The sequence below is a fragment of the Salvelinus fontinalis genome, chromosome 34 (assembly GCF_029448725.1).
Source record: "Salvelinus fontinalis isolate EN_2023a chromosome 34, ASM2944872v1, whole genome shotgun sequence".
Taxonomy (NCBI): domain Eukaryota; kingdom Metazoa; phylum Chordata; class Actinopteri; order Salmoniformes; family Salmonidae; genus Salvelinus; species Salvelinus fontinalis.
Genome location: NC_074698.1, coordinates 6,214,609 through 6,235,613, shown reverse-complemented (window position 1 = coordinate 6,235,613; position 21,005 = coordinate 6,214,609). Strand labels below are relative to the sequence as shown.

At 40.6% G+C, this 21,005-nt stretch overlaps 1 protein-coding gene across 2 annotated transcripts; it reads right to left on the bottom strand.

Annotated features, from left to right (window-relative positions):
• Nucleotides 1-1,418: 1,418 nt before the first annotated feature.
• Nucleotides 1,419-20,898, bottom strand: LOC129832933 (MBT domain-containing protein 1-like). Of its 2 annotated transcripts, none has more exons than XM_055897070.1 (17): nt 12,683-12,776; nt 11,461-11,662; nt 11,155-11,288; nt 10,169-10,283; nt 9,624-9,706; nt 8,361-8,478; nt 7,943-8,077; nt 7,702-7,790; nt 7,223-7,457; nt 6,921-6,976; nt 6,714-6,818; nt 6,444-6,591; nt 6,186-6,268; nt 5,548-5,782; nt 5,012-5,083; nt 4,220-4,414; nt 1,419-3,991 (listed from the first exon to the last, which is right to left on the bottom strand). In XM_055897070.1, the coding sequence occupies exons 1-17, from the start codon at nt 12,701-12,703 to the stop codon at nt 3,873-3,875; spliced, it is 2,145 nt and encodes a 714-aa protein (XP_055753045.1). In that variant the 5' UTR covers nt 12,704-12,776; the 3' UTR covers nt 1,419-3,872. The 2 variants fall into 2 exon arrangements, with proteins under 2 accessions (XP_055753045.1, XP_055753044.1); XM_055897069.1 differs by lacking the exon at nt 1,419-3,991 and adding an exon at nt 20,785-20,898 and having other exon boundaries at nt 4,179-4,414; nt 12,683-12,735.
• Nucleotides 20,899-21,005: the final 107 nt, after the last annotated feature.

Below are 21,005 nucleotides of genomic sequence, written 5' to 3'. Positions count from 1 at the left end.
TGGTCAACAGTACAGAGAAATGGGAAGGTATCAACTGCGTTCTGGATGTTGACAATACACCAGTTGTCGAAGCCGTCCGTTTTCCTTTGCTGCATTGGCTCAACTTGGTAACGTTCACTACAGCAGGGGTATTCAACTCTTACCCTGAGGTTTGGAGAGTTCTGGTTGTGTTCTCCAATAATTGCACCCACCTGGAGTTCTAGGTGTGAATCTGATTTGAGGGCACTCCAGCAACATTAAATCCAGATTAAATGCATGATTCATTGTGAAACGCTACTTTACATCTTGACAATATTTTGGGAGGCCCTTTTGTCTACTTCCAGTGTCGGATGAAGTGTTTTTGTCCAGTGAAGTAAGTTGGCATTGGCTCAGGAAACTTTAGCGCATGCTAGACACATAGACTTCCAGTCATAGCATGCTAGCAGATCCCATAGATTTCCAAAGTGCTGGCTCACGAAACTACCTGTAACTTCCTTCCTACTAGACACATAAAAATGGTATCTAAGAGTTCATCTGACTGGGGAAGTAGATAAAGGACATCAATCCCAAAGTATCCATGCTATGACTGGTGTGGTTAACGAAACAATGGACACTAGCTTCTATGCAGTGTAAAAAAAGTGAATTTATTTTACATTAATGCTTTTTCCACAAACATGCAAGATTCATAAAAATTAAATGAAAGTAAACATCTAAATATCTTCAAATACATATTTAAAAAAAACTTTTGCAGTTTATATACTGTAGCTTAGTTAACTTCATGTTCACAGCACATTTACCATGGAAACCAAGGAACAAAAACTAAATACTTGGATGTTTTTTTGTGTTTTGACAGATAATTCATTACAAATCTTTCATTATAGTTGTATCCAAAATACGAGAAGAGAACTGCATTTCTCCACTATGGTCAGTTTCTGAAAATCATTTCATTCTTAAAAGGTTATGGTTTTATCAAATATATATATATAGCACCAGAATACAAAGACGATATGATGAACGGGTTTCACAATAGAAACAAGCACACATACACACAGACCTGTGTTAGTGCAAAGACCAACAGTTACACATAAACCAAGACCAACTAGTTAAGCACAAGAGGACATGATGTTCACACTGCTGCATGCACATATTTTGGTTTCAACAAACACACCCTCTAAGTCAGGGGTGTCAAACTCATTCCACGGAGGGCCTTGTGTCTGCAGGTTTTTGGTCTTTCCTTTCAATAAAGCCCTAGACAACCAGGTGTGGGGAGTTCCTAACTAATTAGTGATGTTAATTCATCAATCAAGTACAAGGGTGGAGCGAAAACCCGCAGACACTCGGCCCTCCGTGGAATGAGTTTGACACCTGTGCTCTAAGTCTTTTCTTATATTGATGAAATAATGCATTTGAAATCAATGAACGTCATGATCAGAATAGTATAGCCCTATATTGAGTCCATTTGTGCCTTTATTTTTTTCTTCATTCAAATACCATGAATTCTCATGTCTAACATTTGTGTTACAAGGACGACGGAGACAATGTTTGTCGCCTCAAAACAGTCATGCCATATATTAACATAATGTCATGTATATTTCCACCATTCGGTCTTTGATGCACAGTGTGAAGTTTGAGTGAAAGCACAGCTAAAAGCTTATGATCTCACTGGCTCCCAAACCTGATGTAGGGTGAAATTGGGGGGCATTTGCAACAGATATGCCTCTTTACCATATATTTAGCTACTGTGTGCCTGTCAAACCTTGTTCATTATTATGACATTTAGGGTAAAATGTAAGATTAGGAGAGTACTGTGATAAGACGTTATTGCTTGACAGTGACCTTAGGCAATCTTTGGCATCACCAAGGTCACCTGAGCTGGTTTACACCAGCCAGCGCGTAAAATGTACATTTTCATTGAGACTGTAATACTAGTTTGAGTTTCACTCAGGACCAGACATTGAAACATACAGTAACAACAGTAAGACAAATCGACAGAGCTAACATTTAACTGAACATTTTTGAAAAAAAAAAAAAGTTAAAACCAAACACCTACACATTATCAAACAGTGACATACAGAAGGGTAATCCTACCTCTAGAGACAGAATATATGACAAATCCACTTAAAATGGGACCTTGTATCACAATCAAATAGGTCTCTACATTAGTGAGATGGTTTACCAAGTGACACATTTACTTTACAACCGATCTTGGACTAACACATTTTATTAATACTGGTGACCACATCAATCTCTGAAGTCTAATTCCAGCATGCCAACAGCCAATGACAACACCTTTCTCAATAACCTTAACAACGAAGAAGAAGCCTATAATACAATACCCTAAGATTTCCTGAGAGTAAATTGTCAACCTTACTGGTATATAAAGTGAGACAACGGAGTGCAGTCGTTAGTTTATATAGTATGTAAATTATAATCCCTCTTTAATTTCTCATATGGCACAAAATAAATCACCATATCATGTTTGTAAATTGTCTCTTATATACTGCATGCTTTGTTCATAAATACACATTTAATGTGATATATTTTGTTTTATAAATCAATATTGATATTCATTTAATATCTCCCAATGAAAGGATGGCCTATGAATATAATGTATGATCATGAGTCAGTGAGTATGACAATTTAGCCCAGGCCTACCAATCACTTACTAGGAAATATGCACACATAGCTGTCAAAGTGATTTAAATTGTAATGAAAAATCCCCTTTACGTATGGTTAGACCAGAATCTGAAAACCTTGCAACAGGAGATTACATTAAAGTTGTAAAAGAGGTAGAGCAAACAGCATTATGATGAAGTTTTTCTTTGAAAAAGACAGTACATTCTCTAGATAAACGGTTCTCGTGTTGTTGATGGTAGTGATGAAACACATCCCGACTGTTACAGTGACTTGAATATTTCCTCTACTCATATTTATAGTATCGCTCTGAATTATGACATAATTCATGTAGAATAATGCTATACGTTAGATATAAAACATTTCACATAGATCTCTATTACTTGACACAAGAGTCAAGGTTTGCATATCATTGTGTAGTAAACCGTGATAGAACTAAATATTACCACAGTGAATGACCTTTTTTTTCATAGAGTAGAATTGTTTAGATTTGACAACAAAATTTGCCTGCAATCAGCTGGCCAAGAGGAGTAATATTTGTAAACATATTTTAAATAAGGCATGGTAAATATAGTGATAGAAAAGGGTCAACTAAAGATTTGGGTCTCTCCCATGTCCCAGTGATAGCTGTAAGTCGTTATTGGCTATCACACAAATGGACCGCAAGATCCAGAGAATGTGGTAAGCTGCTCAAATCTTAGTTGAATGTGCGGAACTGGTATGAAGCTGATTGGTGGGGTGTTTCTACTTTATATCTGAGTGATTGTTTTATACCAGTAAGGTTCAATACCTACATACATACACCCTGTTTTTTTGGAAAATCGGATTATATATATACACAAACATCACACAGTTTATCCATCAAAAGATTACCCTACCTCAAAGTAACGAATACGAGAGATGCACAAAAAGATATCGGATTAGAAAAAAATCGTATTAAAACTTTTTTCTTGTTGAAGTACAAAAAACTGAAGTGAAACGTAAAGTTATTGTCGTTCACGCACCAATCTTTTTCCCTTTATTCTCTACACTCCTCTCCCCGTTTGCGCGGTCTGTTTGGAACTAGTCTTTGAGTCGTTCTGTCCCAAGTCTCTATGGGCACAGCTTGGAGCCCCCTGGTGACCTTCCATGTTAATATTGTGGGGATGCCACCCAGGGCCCATGGTCTCTGGTGCTGTGGAGGGAGAGGGAGGGGACTGGCTCCTTCTTTCCCCCAGGCTGGCCCTCCGTTGGTGGGTGCAGCAGTGCCCCATGGAGGCTCAGGTCTCCTGCTTGATGTAGTAGCTGCCGCCGGAGCCGTTGCTCTCCAGGTCGGAGGCTGTGCCCTGCGGCAAGGGGAACTCGTCTGCCTCCTGAACCTCCTCCTTCAGCGTCACCCCTTGGGAAAGGAAAGAGGGCCAGTATAGAAGTATGAAAATAAACAGGAAGGAGAGGATGAATTATAAAACTCGGGAGATAACGGAGAAAATAAGTTGCCTTGTTCAAGATGGGGTAGAGCACTTGACCTACTACACCATTCTCTTTCAGTAGAGGACATCCCTACCCAACTACCAGGCTTAACATGAGTTTCTAATTTGAGTTCAGTTAGCGGGTTGGTTTAGGTTACCTGGCTTTCCATTGGGGCTGAGTTCCTGGGCTGCCGAAGGAGGCTGTGCAGTCCCAGAGGCAGATGCTGGCGTGGGAGGAGATGGGTAGTCTGGCGGGGTCATGTTCTCGTCTCCAGATAGGTTCCTCTGGGGCACTCCACTCAATACCACCCCCGACAAACTCACAGGTCTCTTACCAATGGGGATCTTCCTCTCTAAAAACCAAGACAAAAGGTCAAATGGTTGATCAGCTCTTCTGTTACTTTGTCATGTTTCTTATGCCTTTGCTCTTTTGACGTGTGACTACTTAAGTGTTATTAATCATCAATAAGGTCAAATTTAAATATTCCAATCTAGGTAAAAATGTCTTAGAAATCTAAGTTATTCAGGAAAAGCTTGATGTAATGTCCGGCATGACTAACAAAGACTGAATGAACATATAAAAACCAAGCATACCATAAAAAGATCTACATAATCAAATAATTTGTCTTTTATTGCAGGCATTGAAGATTTTTCTTTAGCCTGAGGTCTAATCCTCTAATGACAGCTTCCCTACTGGTACGAAAATTAATCCGGTGTAGGAGAGTTTTGACTTGGTTTCAATGCTCTGTTTTGGTGTGTATAGAGATGCCCGCAGAGAAAGAATCGCGAAGAGCCGTGGCGAGTGCAGCTTTGCCCTTAAATAGAGAAAGAAAGAGGGAAAGGGGAGTGTGCATGGGAGGAGGTGGACACACAGGGGCAGTAACGAGAGGGGGAGGGTGCAGGGGGAGGGGGCTGAGGCACGGGGCAAAACGAGGGGATGGATGACCTACTTTTCTTTTGGCCTTTGTACTGCTGGGATTTCTTCTTCTGCTTTGTCACACTCGGAGGGAGCTCTCTAGAGGCTGAAAAAAAGCACAAACCGGAGAACAACTCATTCATTCATTACATTCGTGTTGCACAGCTCGTCTCAACTCATTTTTAAAAAAGCCAATGCTTTAGCTCATTTTTCCTACATTACTAGAATTCGTTTCAGATGAAAGGTTTGTGTTAAAGTGCAGTGTTTTGGTTATCTGAAGGTTTCTGTGTTTTGGTTAAATGAAGTTGGATGTTTTGACTGTTTCTCTTGGTTGTTTTTGTTTTGCATTTATTGGCAGTTTCAAAGCAGTTCCACCTGTATTGGTAGTTTTGGTTATTTGGAGATTACAGTCAAGGTAATTTGGATGACCCTAATGAAAAATCTGATTTTGTTTCCCAAAAGGTTATTTGGGGCTAGACTAGAATGAGTGCAGACATTGCACTACGAAAATGTATCTTTGTCCATCTTTATCTTTGTGAATAAATGCTGAAAAATCCCAATAAAACTCACAGAGCACAGCTGGTGGCTGTAGCTGGTAGCCAGTCAGCTGACACCAGCCCACAGGGTAGAGGTCAGGTGAGTCACAGTCCACCCACTGATCATACTCGTCCTCCCAGCCGTCAAAATGGATGCGCAGCAGTCTATGTACAATACGTGTCACTGTGGCAACACACACCAGCCGGGGCTCCATCAGGTCCACAGCCTCCAGCTTCATGCCAGGGCGGAAACCATGGTTTGGAACCTCCTTCAGAGTCAAGAAAGAGAAGGGGACATTCAGCTGGTGGACTCAGGGAATTTCTCATAACACTACAAATAGAAGCATACGACGTTGTACATTGGTGGGCTACTAGTCTTTCTTAACTTCACTGCACTCAGATGCGCTTGGTCATCCTTATTTCGGACTAATATCCTGTAACGGCTACACTACTGAGAGAAATCAAGAAATTTGAAAAAGCCAAAGTGCAAAAACAATCAAACTTCAAATAGATGAAATCCAACAGGTGAAAAATGTAAAGGGTTACTCAGACAAGCAAGTAGTTGGTTTTGACAACAAATTCAGTCCAACTAACAGACTGAGAACAAAAGTAAAGAGCCAAAACAAACTAACAGGCAAAATAGCTAGCAGACCAAAAGCTGAACAAGGTTACCTTGTTAAAGAGCTTCACCGGAGCTGCCACTGAACCCGTTTCCCTGAGGTAGTCAAACCATCTGAATGGGAGTTTTGTGTACCCTGCAGAAAAGACTTACTTATTGAGGCTACAAGTAACAGCAACTGGCTGGCCAATTGAAATAGCCACTGTGAGGTGAGAATCAGTGGTGTGCACTCTCTTGATACTACAAATAAACTCAAATAGACAATTGTGATGATGCTTTTACCACACAATGTAATGTAATTCAGTATGTACCACGTGGAGGGGTGAGTTCAATTGTGTTGATTTCACAGAATCCAGCAGGAAAGATAGAGGGAGAGGTGGAGTGATAGCAGAACCAGTCAGAACCATCAGCCGCCTCGGAACCATCAATTCCAATCATGAGGTATCCATCCGCCAAGACCTGGAGGAAGAGAAGGCAGGGAGCGTGAACGTGTACAAATCTGTTACATGTGCAAGTTCATTTGTCTTTATTTCCCTTATTTCTCTGTCAGTCATATTTCTCATCACAATTATAAGGCTTACCTTTCTGACAGTAGCAACACAAATAGCTGATAGATTCAGAGGGTCAATAGCCTCCAGCTTCATGCCATCTTTAAACCACTCCCCGCTCTGGTCAACATCCTTCACCTGAGAGAGATTGTGCCACGTATCAAACAAAATGTCAGAGACCAGAAAAATCTTTGAATCAACTGAGTCAAGTGGCAGATTGAAACATTTATTTGAACTCACCTTTGCAAAAAGCTGTCCTGGGGCATCTACTTGGCCATCAAGTTTCTTTGAAACATCTGAAACAATAATATCATCAACGTTTGAAACACCAAAATAAAGAAAGAGCATTCGTCATTAATGGGCAGCAATCAAACCCTAAAACTCAATATAAATCATACTGAAACAACTAGAATCTTAAAGTGCCTGTAAGTGTTTCATCCATGTTGAACTTTTCGGGATCCTTAAACCCCGAGCAAATCTTTACCCTTATGTGTAAGACCCGCGTGCCTAGTCCCGCTTGCCCTCCCCACTATGTCACTGACCAGATCTCTTGAAGCGGTGTCCGATGCCGCGGGACCAGCCGATGCTGTGTATCAGTGGGCTGTACATGTGGCACCAGAAGTCGTCCGAGCCGTCCTCGCACTCCTCGTAGACGAGCCGAAGCCGACCTCCGATCACCTGCTCTACCAGGGCCACCCGCGTCCGGCACAGGTGAGTCTTATCCACCACCTCCACACGCATCAGCTTCTTAAAGGGGAACTGCATGCTCTGCTGCACCTGAGGAAGGGTGAGGAGGTTTAGATTCTACAAGGTTACTTGACAATCCAGTTAGGCATTATAGAATATGTCACTCTGCAATAATACATGCAACTCATGTTTGTACTGGTAGTGCCATAAGGTTATTAGTGTTGCATTTGTGGAAATAATACAAGCATATTCTTCTTCTCACATTGATATTTGATGCATGTTTGTACTATGAGTGAGGTGTTGGAGTGTCTTGTGATGTAGAGTTGGAGCTCACCTTGGTGGAGAAATCAATAGGTAGAGTCTTTGCTCCTGTTAGGCATTTCACAAGAAACGCTTTCCAGTTGGTGCACTTGTGCTGAATGGCTAAGGTGAAACAGTCAGACAACGTTTGGCAAAAGTTAGAAAGGATTCTCTCAAACCGGTCAGAAATGATAAATGACTCAACACTTGTAGCACAGCCTATATCCTTATCTTGGCAAAACAAAGTACAGTACTATTCCCACTGTTAGTCTTACACTTGGGAGGAACCAGGGGCTTTCCTCCCGCTGCACACCACCCCACCGGGTGGATGTCAGGGACACAGATGTTACACCAGAAATCCCTGCCAGAGTCACCATCAAACCCCTCGTACCGTAGCAGTGCCTTAAAGCCTGTGGAGAGAAACACAATGTTTTAAAATTAGGAAAACCACTGAACCTTATGTGATTTTCAGATTCTTTTTTTTCCTGAAATACCATTAAAAATCTAAATCATAGGAGTATTATGGATGAGAGAAGTATCTACGTTTCCAAACATTGTGTGTAGGCTACATCTAAGTGTAACATGTCTATGTGTAAACAGAGTTTGATGAATGCAGAGAAAGTACACCGTCATTTATGAATCCAACCAGGTGCATTTTAGAGCGAAGAGGATTCTCTGGGGCTGCTTTGTTACCTGCTAATTTGATAACTCCTGCTATCCAGTACACCTTCATTGGCAGGCCGCTGTCTGTATTGGGCACCTCTACCCTCACCCCTTCTGCAAGGTCACCCCAAGAAGTTCCCATGGGAACCTAAGGCAGAGAAGACAGCACATGCTGAACACAGAGAATGACATCATCACAATACAAATATGTCCACTCAAAAAGGACAGCTGTTAATTAAAACAACCAAACTCATCATGGCAAGCTAATATTCTTCAGGGTCACCTATCCTCACAATTAGTGCAGCTTCAATAATGTAAAAAACAACAAAAACTACATTGTTTCATCACACTGTTCTATGGGTCAATAGGGATGAGGTACACGACCATTCAAAAGTTAGAAATGTCCTTGTTTTTGAAAGAAAAGCCATTTGTTGTCCATTAAAACAACATAAAATTGATCAGAAATACAGTGTAGACATTGTTAATGTTGTAAATGACTATTGTAGTTGGAAACGGCAGATTTTTTAATGGAATATCTACATTGGCGTACAGAGGCCCATTATTAGCAACCATCACTCCTGTGTTCCGATGCCACGTTGTGTTAGCTAATCCAAGTTTATCATTTTAAAAGGCTAATTGATCATTAGGCAGAGTCAATTAGTCTTTTAAAATGATAAACTTGGATTAGCTAACACAACGTGGCATCGGAACACAGGAGTGATGGTTGCTGATAATGGGCCTCTGTACGCCAATGTAGATATTCCATAAGAAACTCAGCCGTTTCCAGCTACAATAGTCATTCACAACATAAACAATGTCTCCACTGTATTTCTGATCAATTTGATGTTATTTTAAATGAAAAAAAAAAAAGTGCTGTTCTTTCAAAAACAAGGACATTTCTAAGTGACCCCAAACATTTCAACGGTAGTGTATATTCCAACATACTTGCTCTGTTGAGTTTCGTTGTACTGGAGCATAAAAACTCTTACAGGGTTACAAATCAACACATTCTACTATCTAGAAGAATCTACTTCTTTATAACAAACAAGAAAGGCGCAAGCTGAAATTCAATGACTTTGTATTTATTGTAATATTAGCCCCTTAATAAGCACTCGTCATGAGAGGCAACCATAGATGCGTGCATCATTCATCCACTGAGCGTGATCTCTACTTTAAAAGTATAATGTCAGTTAAGACATACCACATTGGCTGTGTCTACATCTTCTGACTTCCACACACACTGTCACTTTTCATCAGCAACCCTTTGGAGTGTTTGAGCTGAGCGTTGCTTACATGTTTGAAACAGCCGACAGGTGCCCCGTTAATGTCGCCGGTGCCTATGTAGCGTCCCCAATCAAAGCCTTTCACAGGAATCACTGCAACCGCCACAAGTATCGTCGTGAGAGACAGAGAACAAAAGTCGACTACCTTATTATCGTCACCTTCTTTATTTACAGTGAGAAAGACATCATGTCAATCTAGTCCTAGTAGAATCATCCTTGAAGACTGTTGCACCTATACTGTAGTCATTTGTCATTTGTAATTGTAGTCATTTGTCATTGTTGTCATTTGCAATTGTAGTCATTTGTAATTTGTAATTGTAGTCATTTGTAATTTGTAATTGTAGTCATTTGTCATTGTTGTCATTTGTAATTGTAGTCATTTGTCATTTGTAATTGTAGTCATTTGTCATTGTTGTCATTTGTAATTGTAGTCATTTGTCATTGTTGTCATTTGTAATTGTAGTCATTTGTAATTGTAGTCATTTGTCATTGTTGTCATTTGTAATTGGTAATAAATGCATTTCACGTGTCATGGACTTTTTACATGGAACTTACCTGTTTTTGTCTTGACTTGATTCTGTTGGTTGGCTTGGTACTGGGCATAGGCAGCCAACTTCGCCATGAGAGGCTGCTTCTGTAATACTTTAGCCTTTTTCGTTGGTGGTTTACCCTTTGAAAATAATAATAAAGGAACGAATATTGAGAGAGATAGAAGAAGAACCGTACAAGCCAGGCAGGTTTCCTTTGTCCAAGGTTTATTCGACAAAAGAAATCATTGCGACGTGTGTAAAGGAGACGTAAGATTATAGAAAACATTTTCTAAAAATCAACAACATTTGTATCAGTTTGACTGGGATGGATATTTTTGTCTAACTTTCTTTATTGTGACAAATTATGATGGAAACTTTTTTGAAAAAAGGATTGCCAAATCATTTTCAATGTTCGTGGGGCACATGATGTCAAAAACGATCCACTCAACATTTAATTCTAAATACCTATTGCTGACAAATTCTATTCTTTCACCGTTGCAATACATTGGAACATGATAATTATTAGAATATGACAAATATTAGTCAATTATTGCAGTATATCAATGCTGGCTTTCGCGGGCTACCTGAGACATGAAACACATAGGTGGGAGGGCATATAGCCTGTCAGCAATTTATTAATGCTCAATTTGCCTAAAAGGTTCATGTTAACACTTTAACCACTTAATTTGTATTCTTTTTTTGGTGTAACGTCATTACGTCCAGACGTTTTTAAATCGACAAGATAGTTAAATGGAAACTGTAGCAGGCAACCGTTGCATCTATTTTCTATAAGGACTTTCTAAATGTCAACAACAACAAAAAATCCCTGGACCAGTTAATGGAAACATAGCTATTTATAGATACACAGAGGATGATACACAGAGGCAGGAATTCAAATGAAATAAATACAACCTGTTTTCACACCTTTTCAATGTCAATTGAACGTAAAATGGTGGTTATAGAGGAACATACAAGGACAATAGAAGTAGACTGAGTGCAGTTTGCCGTTACCTGCAGTCTGGCCAGTATGCTGGCTTTTTTAGAGTTGGATGAGTAGCTCCTTGAACAGGATACACTGCAGAAGCGCTTGGTTTTGGAGTAGAAAGCATCTCTCACTCCCACCATCCCACACATCTCACAGGTGGCTGAGGAGAGTGAAACACACACACACAGGGATACCGGAGGGATACCGAGGTGTGAGTACTGATCAGTCGAAGAGATGGCCATAAAATATAATGCTAAAATCTCAATTCAACCCTGTAATAACACCATCAGCAGTTATGTTCAGTAGGCAGAGGCAGCCACAGTACTACTAACCCATTCCTGCCTTCCCATCGGGGTAGGTGTAGACCTGGCCGTTGGTCTTGATGATGGGCAGGCTGGCAGGGAGGGAGGGCACCTCTTCATCGCTGTCCTCGGAGCTCGAGCTACTGCTGGAATCCTCACTGCAGCTGTCATAGCCATCGAACATCCCAAACGAGTCCCGCCTCTTCCTTTCTGAACGAACAGTCCGTTCAGCCTGTAGGAGAGAGAGGATTGTGTCAGCTAGAGCTAGCACAGCACAGTCAGTGCAGTCTCACTTACCCGCATGCCACAACAGGTGGTTGATTTGCATGATAAACTACTGCTGATCATTTTTTCTGATAAAGGCAAAGCAATCACTGCAACCATAAACCTTGTTAGATAAGCCTAGAGGTCCAAGAGAATATGTAGCCTACGTGCAATGTTTCCATGAAACACGGACAGAATGAAGAGTGAAGGGGACTCTGAAAGTATAACATGTCAATTCAATAGCTACATACCAATTAATTAATCTATGAATAGCACTGCATTGAACCAACATGGAAAATGCTCAGAGCTCAACATGTTAACCAATTATAACCGTAACACGCACCACCACATATCTGGTGGTAGCTCACTTACCATTTTCACACTAAAACAAGTCTGTTCTCAGTGATCAAAACAGCGACAACATACAGCAAGTAAGCTACATGACTAACACTTTGCACTGCAGTAACAGATAGCTAATGTCATCAATGGTGCACCGCCCCCTTTCTATTCAGAACCTCTGTTGCCAAAGCACAACATTGAAATGACAGCTGCACGCACTGGCTCATGACCTGATATCCCCAGGAATTAAAGTCTGCAAGAGACCCCAATACAGCGACAAAAATCACTGCAGTGCGGTCTATTTAATGACGGGCCTGCCTTCTTGCAATTATTTGCTAGCCAGCTAACGTAACGTTAATGGTAGCTGCTGGATCTTGCCCGTTATTCAAGCGGACAAGGTGCTCTAGAATGTTGGAGGATTGTTGAAGAAGCAGCACAACAGCATGCCAACAACAACGGCTAGCTTTATAAAACAATTGAAAAGCAGGCAATAAAGCTGTCTGTTTTCTTTTCTGCAGCTACAGTAACTATCTGGCACTACTACTGCCTAGCCTAGCTAGCTAGACTAGCTGCTGCAGTCTGACAACCACAACAAAGGGGAACTAAGATTACACCAGAGATTTACACAGAACACAATAATAGCGCTCACCGAATCTCTTGCGTTTTCCATCAGCCCGTCATGCGGAGCGTTTTCTGGTTTATCTTGATACAGTGGCGAGACAGTGAAGAGAGTAAAGTTAATGGTAACCTAATATGCAAAAACAACTCCGCTAGCTAGCATAGCATATCAACAACATCCTCATATTTCAAACGCGCAGGCGCGGAGTACAGACGATTTTTGCCAATTGGGCAAGAAATTCTTCTTCATCTATTTAGCATGCAGGTTTAGCCAAGTGAAAGTACTTTACCGCCATCTACTGTACTGTATGCACATACGTACAGTAAAATGCATCAAAGTGAATACACTACATGGTTGAAAGTATGTCGACACCTGCTCGTCGAACATCTCATTCCAAAATGATGGGCATTAATATGGAGTTGTCCCCCATTTGCTGCTATAACAGCCACCACTCTTCTGGGAAGGCTTTCCACTAGACGTTGGAACACAGCTGCAGGGACTTGCTTCCACTTAGCCACAAGAGTATTAGTGAGGTTGGGCACTGATTTTGGGCGATTAGGCCTGGCTCGCAGTCTGCGTTCCAATTCATCCCAAATGTTGTCTATGGGGTTGAGGTCAGGGCTCTTTTTCTGTATGGACCTCACTTTGTGCATGGGGGCATTGTCATGCTGAAACAAGAAAGGGCCTTCCCCAAACTGTTGCCACAAAATTGGAAGCACAGAATCATCTAGAATGTCATCGTATGCTGTAGCGTTAAGATTTCCCTTCAGTGGAACTAAGGGGCCTAGCCCGAACATTGAAAAACAGCCCCAGACCATTATTCCTCCTCCACCAAACTTTTTAGTCGGCACTATGCATTTGGCAGGTAGCGTTCTCCTGGAATCCGCCAAAGACAGATTAATCTGTCGGACTGACAGATGTTTGAGCGTGATTCATCACTCCAGAAAATGCATTTCCACTGCTCCAGAGTCCAATAGCGGCGAGTTTTACACCACTCCAGCCGAGGCTTGGCATTGTGCATGGTGATCTTAGGCTTGTGTGCAGCTGCTCGGCCATGGAAATCCATTTCATGAAGCTCCCAATGAACAGTTGTGCTGACGTTGCTTCCAGAGGCAGTTTGGAACTCAGTAGTGAGTGTTGTAACCGAGGACAGACGATTTTTATGTGCTGCACACTTCAGCACTCTGCGGTCCCGTTCTATGACCTTGTGTAGCCTACCACTTTTTGGCTGACCCGTTGTTACTCCTAGACGTTTCCACTTCACAATAACAGCATTTACAGTTGAATGGGGCAGCTCTAGCAGGGCAGAAATTTGACAAACTGACTTGGTGGAAAGGTGCCATTTTATGACGGTGCCATGTTGAAAGTCACTGAAGTCTTCAGTATGGGCCATTCTACTGCCAATGTTTGTCTATGAAGATTGCATGGCTGTGTGCTCGATTTTATATCCCTGTCAGGAACAAGTGTGGCTGAAATAGCCGAATCAACTAATTTGAAGGGGTGTCCATATACTTTTGTAAACAGTCGTGGCCAAAAGTTTTGAGAATGACACAAATATTAATTTTCACAAAGTCTGCTGCCTCATTTTGTATGATGGCAATTTGCATATACTCCAGAATGTTATGAAAAGTGATCAGATGAATTGCAATTTATTGCAAAATCCCTCTTTGCCATGCAAATGAACTGAATCCCCCAAAATCATTTCCACTGCATTTCAGCCCTGCCACAAAAGGACCAGCTGACATCATGTCAGTGATTCTCTCGTTAACACAGGTGTGAGTGTTGACAAGGACAAGGCTGGAGATCACTCTGTCATGCTGATTGAGTTCGAATAACAGACTGGAAGCTTCAAAAGGAGGGTGGTGCTTGGAATCATTGTTCTTCCTCTGTCAACCACGGTTACCTGCAAGGAAACACGTGCCGTCATCATTGCTTTGCACAAAAAGGGCTTCACAGGCAAGAATATTGCTGCCAGTAAGATTGCACCTAAATCAACCATTTATCGGATCTTCAAGAACTTCAAGGAGAGCGGTTCAATTGTTGTGAAGAAGGCTTCAGGGCGCCCAAGAAAGTCCAGCAAGTGCCAGGACCGTCTCCTAAAGTTGATTCAGCTGTGGGATCGGGGCACCACCAGTACAGAGCTTGCTCAGGAATGGCAGCAGGCAGGTGTGAGTGCATCTGCACGCACAGTGAGGCAAATACTTTTGGAGGATGGCCTGGTGTCAAGAAGGGCAGCAAAGAAGCCACTTCTCTCCAGGAAAAAAATCACGGACAGACTGATATTCTGCAAAAGGTACAGGGATTGGCCTGCTGAGCCCTGGGGTAAAGTCATTTTCTCTGATGAATCCCCTTTCCGATTGTTTGGGGCATCCGGAAAAAAGCTTGTCCGGAGAAGACAAGGTGAGCGCTACCATCAGTCCTGTGTCATACCAACAGTAAAGCATCCTGAGACCATTCATGTGTGGGGTTGCTTCTCAGCCAAGGGAGTGGGGTCACTCACAATTTTGCCTAAGAACACAGCCACGAATAAAGAATGGTACCAACACATCCTCCGAGAGCAACTTCTCCCAACCATCCAGAAACAGTTTGGTGACGAACAATGCCTTTTCCAGCATGATGGAGCACCTTACCATAAGGCAAAAGTGATAACGAAGTGGCTCGGGAAACAAAACATTGATATTTTGGGTCCATGGCCAGGAAACTCCCCAGACCTTAATCCCATTAAGATCTTGTGGTCAATCCTCAAGAGACTGGTGGACAAAAAAACCCCCACAAATTCTGACAAACTCCAAGCATTGATTATGCAAGAATGGGCTGCCATCAGTCAGGATGTGGCCCAGAAGTTAACTGACAGCATGCCAGGGCGGATTGCAGAGGTCTTGAAAAAGAATGGTCAACACTGCAAATATTGACTCTTTGCATCAACTTCATGTCATTGTCAAATAAAAGCCTTTGACACTTATGAAATGCTTGTAATTATACTTCAGTATTCCATAGTAACATCTGACAAAAATATCTAAAGACACTGAAGCAGCAAACTTTGTGGAAATTAATATTTGTGTCATTCTCAAAACTTTTGGCCATGACGGTATATAGTGTATGCCTGTACTAGTATGGCAGAGATTGGGAGAGGGGTCTGAAAAAGTTGAAGACTTTAAGTATCCCTTTGAGAACAGTCAAGAATTAAGCAGTGGATGGTCTATCATCCTGGACACAGTAGATCAGGCCAGCATCACTGAGGTGCATGGCTCATCACCCAGTGGCCAAAACCTTCCATTTAGTTTGCAACCGAGTAGTGAAGTAATAAAGAAGTGCCTGATGCAGCAAAGAACTGGCAAACCTATAGGCCTATCTAACCAGCTTTAGCCAGACAGAGGAAAACCAACCACTGTAGAGAAGATTACCTTTGACCTTGCTGGATGAATACACAAGCAAATCCCGAAGCTACACTAATGCTAGAACTTCAAAAATAATTTCAAAAAGTATATATTACAGTTTTTATCTTGGGAATAGACTGCTCTCTCTACTATCGCACGGCAAGCGGTAACTATGCACCAAGTCTGGAACCAACAGGACCCTGAACAGCTTCTACCCCCAAGCCATAAAACCTCTAAATAGTTAACCAATAGCTATCAGGACTATCTGCATTTATCCTTTTTGCAACTCTTTTGACTCATCACATACGCTGCTGTTACTTTTTATTATCTATCCTGTTGCCTAGTCACATTATCCCTACCAATATGTACAAATCTACCCCAATTACCTTATACACTTGCACATCGACTCGGTACTGATACCCTGTGTAAATAGCAGTGGTGGAAAAAGTACCCAAATATCATACTTGAGTAGAAGTACAGATACCTTAATAGAAAATGACTCAAGTAAAGGTCACCCATTAAAATCCTACTTGAGTAAAAGTAAAAAAGTATTTGGTTTGAAATATACTTAAGTACCAAACGTAAAAGTATATTTCATAATTATGTCTGAGTGTTGAAGTGTGGCCCTGGCTATCCGTAAATTAAAAAATCAAGAAAATTGTGCATTCTGGTTTACAAACAACAAAGCATTTGTGTTTAGTTAGTCCGCCAGATCAGATGCAGTAGGGATGACCAGGGATTTTCACTTTAAGTGCGTTAATTCAACCATTTTCCTGTCCTGCTAAGCATTCAAAATGTAACGAGTACTTTTGGGTGTCAGGGAAAATGTATGGAGTAAAAAGTACATTATTTTCTTCAGAATGTCGTGAAGTACAAGTAAAAGTCGTCATATAAATATCAATAGTAAAGTACAGATACCCCCAAAAACTACTTAAGTAGTACTTTAAAGTATTTTCACTTAAGTACTTTACACCACTGGTATTTAGCCAAGTTATCATTACTTGTGTATTTATACCCCATGTTATTATTTTTTTATTATTTCTCTATTTTCTCTCTGCATTGTTGGGAAAGGCCTGTAAGTAAGCATTTCACTGTTAGTCTATGCCTGTTGTTTACGAAGCATTTGACAAATTACATTTGATTTGAACCCATTTGGTAGGGTCACCTATCAATATTTGAAGACCCATGTTTTTGCTGGTCATTCCAAAATAGTGTCTGCAGCTTCCTGACTTGTAATTTGGGGACTATTTACTTAAGGGAGGGGTGTGTTCTAGTGGAAATGTCTGATCTATGCATGAGTACTAGCCTGGGTGTAATTCTGTTTTTGTCTTATTCATCATGACAACGACAGAGCAGAAAAAGACTGGCACTCTGGCTATGTGAGTACAGCTGCGAGACCCTACACATAAGCCTGCTATAGCCTCCTCATTATGACCTGATCACAGGTAAGGGATACATTGATTTCTGTCTTCCTCACATTGTTTGATTGTTCCAGTAGCCATGTGAATTAACCCACTGGGCACAGACGTCAATTCAATGTCTATTCCACTTTGGTTCAAGGTAATTTCATTGAAATGACTTGGAAACAACATTGATTCAACCAGTGTATGCCCAGTGGGAAGATACTACACAGTACTCATCCTGGCAACACAAGACTATATAGCTGTATTCCTTCTGATTCACATTATTCTGCACACAGAAAATACACCCTTGTATGTTATACCAAGTGGCCCAAATTTTGCCATAACATATAGGTCATCATATGAGGTTGCAATTCAGAATAAAACATTTCCAATTTTTCAAGTAGTAGTTGACCCATTATTGTCTGTCTGATAGCCTCTACATTTACAATGAAACTCATGGGTGTTTAATTGGATGTGGAGCTTTATCGTGGACAATGGCATCATTAGGCCTGGGCTTCCAGGGATACACACCCAAATGTTTTTGATCCAGCCTGAAACCTTTTGATGGTCTAAGAATTGCACAATTTCAGGCTGTATGTCTGAAATTAGTTCCCATAACGGTGCATCACTTACACACTAAGTAGTATGCCATAGAGGAAAACTGAGCACAGCTTCGTGACTGTCATGGTTTCACCATTACTTTACTGAAAACCGTGTATCCCTAGCCCAAACCGTTCAAAAGATATGATCCATTATACTGGAGCTATATTGGGTGGGTTCTTTCTGTCCCGAATTCACAGGAAGCAATTGATAAATAAACAATGTCCCGGGCCATTATAAAACTAGGCTACTCACAAACCGCAAATTAGCTTACAGTGCATTCGGAAAGTATACAGACCCCTTGACTTTTTCCATTGTTAGTCTTATTCTAAAATTGATGAAATAAATGTTTTCCCTCATCAATCTACACACAATACCCCATAATGACAAAGCGAAAACAGGTTTTTAGAAATTGTAGAAAATGTATTCAAAATGAAAAAATACATATATATACATATTTACATAAGTATTTAGACCCTTTGCTGAGACTCGAAATTGAGCTCAGGTGCATCCTGTTTCCATTGATCATCCTTGAGACGTTTCTACACCTTGATTGGCGTCCACCTGTGGTAAATTCAATTGATTGGACATGATTTGGAAAGGCACACACCAGTCTATATAAAGTCCCACAGTTGACAGTGCATGTCAGAAAAAACCCAAGCCATGAGGTCGAAGGAATTGTCCGTAGAGCGCCAAGACAGGATTGTGTTGAGGCACAGCTCTGGGGGAGGGTACCAAAAAATGTCTGCAGCATCATGGCTTGGTTTTTGCTCTGACATGCACTGTTAACTGTAATGTGTGCAGATTGAGGGATTAAAAAAATATTTTAGAATAAGGCTGTAACATAAAATATGGAAAAAGTCAAGGGGTCTTGTATACGTTCTGAATGCACTGTGTGTATATATGTATTTGTTGCTAGCACATTTTTACTCCTTACAATTATATATACTGTATACAGTATCTATTTTTTCACTATTATTACAATTTATTTTATGCGGTGCTCCATCACTCTCCTTCTTGGTCAAATAGCCCTTACACAGCCTAGAGGTGTGTTGGGTCATTGTCCTATTGAAAAACAAATGATAGTCCCACTAAGCGCAAACCAGATGGGATAGTGTATTGCTGCAGAATGCTGTGGTAGACATGCTGGTTAAGTGTGCCTTGATTTCTAAATAAATCATCCGTTCACCTACTCGGCGTCTCACAAAGATACGGCGGTTGAACCAAAAATCTCAAATTTGGACTCATCAGACCAAAGGACAGATTTCCACTGGTCTAATGTCCATTGCTTGTGCTTCTTGGCCCAACCAAGTCTCTTCTTCTTATTGGTGTCCTTTAGTAGTGGTTTCTTTGCAGCAATTTGAAGGCCTGATTCACTCTCCTCTGAACAGTTGATGTTGAGATGTGTCTGTTACTTGAACTCTGTGAAGCATTTATTTGGGCTGCAATTTCTGAGGCTGGTAACTCTAATGAACTTATCCTCTGCAACAGAGGTAACTCTGGGTCTTCCTTTCCTGTGGCGGTCCTCATGAGAACCAGTTTCATCATAGCACTTGATGGTTTTTGCAACTGCACAAATTTTCCAGATTGACTGACCTTCATGTCCTAAAGTAATGATGGACTGTTGTTTCCCTTTGATTTTTTTGAGCTGTTCTTGCCATAATATGGACTTGGTATTTTACCAATTAGGGCTATCTTCCGTATACCACCACTACGTTGTCAAAACACAACCGATTGGCTCAAACGCGTTCACTTTTAACAATGTACACCTGTTAATTGAAATGCATTCCAGGTGACTACCTCATGACGCTGGTTGAGAGAATGCCTAGAATGTCAAAGCTGTCATCAAGGCAAAGGGTGGCTACTTTGTAGAATCTAAAATCTATTTTGATTTGTTGAACACTATTTTGGTTACTACATGATTCCATATGTGTTATTTCATAGTTTTGATGTCTTCACTATTAACAATTTTCTTTAGAAAATAGTAAAAATAAATAAAAACCCTTGAATAAGTAGGGGTGTCCAAACTTTTGACTGGTACTGTATATAAAATAACTGTTTTAGATTATTAAATATTCATACAATATTCATATTGATAATGATATACAATAATAATAATGAAACAAATGATAATAAATATTTTACTAAAATGCAGTGTCCTATAATCAGGCTTAGGTGACTACCTCCAGGCTCCTAGGTAACTATTGATTTTCAAAGCAAAAACAGAAATCTCATGGATCAAATGGAAATGTCACTTATTGAACAATCATAAATGATTGCAATAGCTTTGAATGATGGCTACATCTGTGGGCCAAGAAACATATATGCCTTAGAAATACTAATAGATTCACAAACACAATGGCATAAAATGTATTCGATGGCTGTTAATTGTCAACTGATACACTTGATTTCTATTTCACAAGCAATATTTTTGCATGTGGATCACTTCAAACTAAATTGGGAATAGGCTAATACAAAACAGATTAGAACACAGTGAAGCACATTGGACAGCCTGAGAAAATCAACTATAGGTTACCAAGTGTTGCAATCTAATAAACTAAATCATTTTGGAGTATTATACTATCATTCCCAAACCATGAAAGAAACAATGACTGTAATTTACAATACCATAGACAGACATAGTGACCTCAGAATGTCATTTCGTGTTGCAATCTAATAAACTAAATCATTTAGGAGTATTATACTATCACTCCCAAACCATGAAAGAAACAATGACAGTAATTTACAATACCATAGACAGACATAGTGACCTCGGAATGTCATTTCCTTCATGATCCACGAAGCAAAGGCTGTTTTCACGGGAATCTATTATGAGCAGCGCCTGCACCAACTGTGGATGTTTGTCTGATTTGGATTAACAACATGATTGAGCGCGCATCAGCAAAATGGACAAGTTTCTGGAGAGCAAAATACAGTACAGCATGCAACAAAGTAATCTGTTATTAAAAATAT

Coding starts and splice junctions, on each gene's coding strand:
- LOC129832933 (XM_055897070.1), bottom strand. CDS start 12,703: ATGGAAAACGCAAGAGATTCG. Junction 4,415..5,011: donor GTACAAAGGCCAAAAGAAAA/GTAGGTCATCCA, acceptor CTTGGTTTTTAG/AGAGGAAGATCCCCATTGGT. Junction 3,992..4,219: donor CAGCCCCAATGGAAAGCCAG/GTAACCTAAACC, acceptor TCCTTTCCCAAG/GGGTGACGCTGAAGGAGGAG.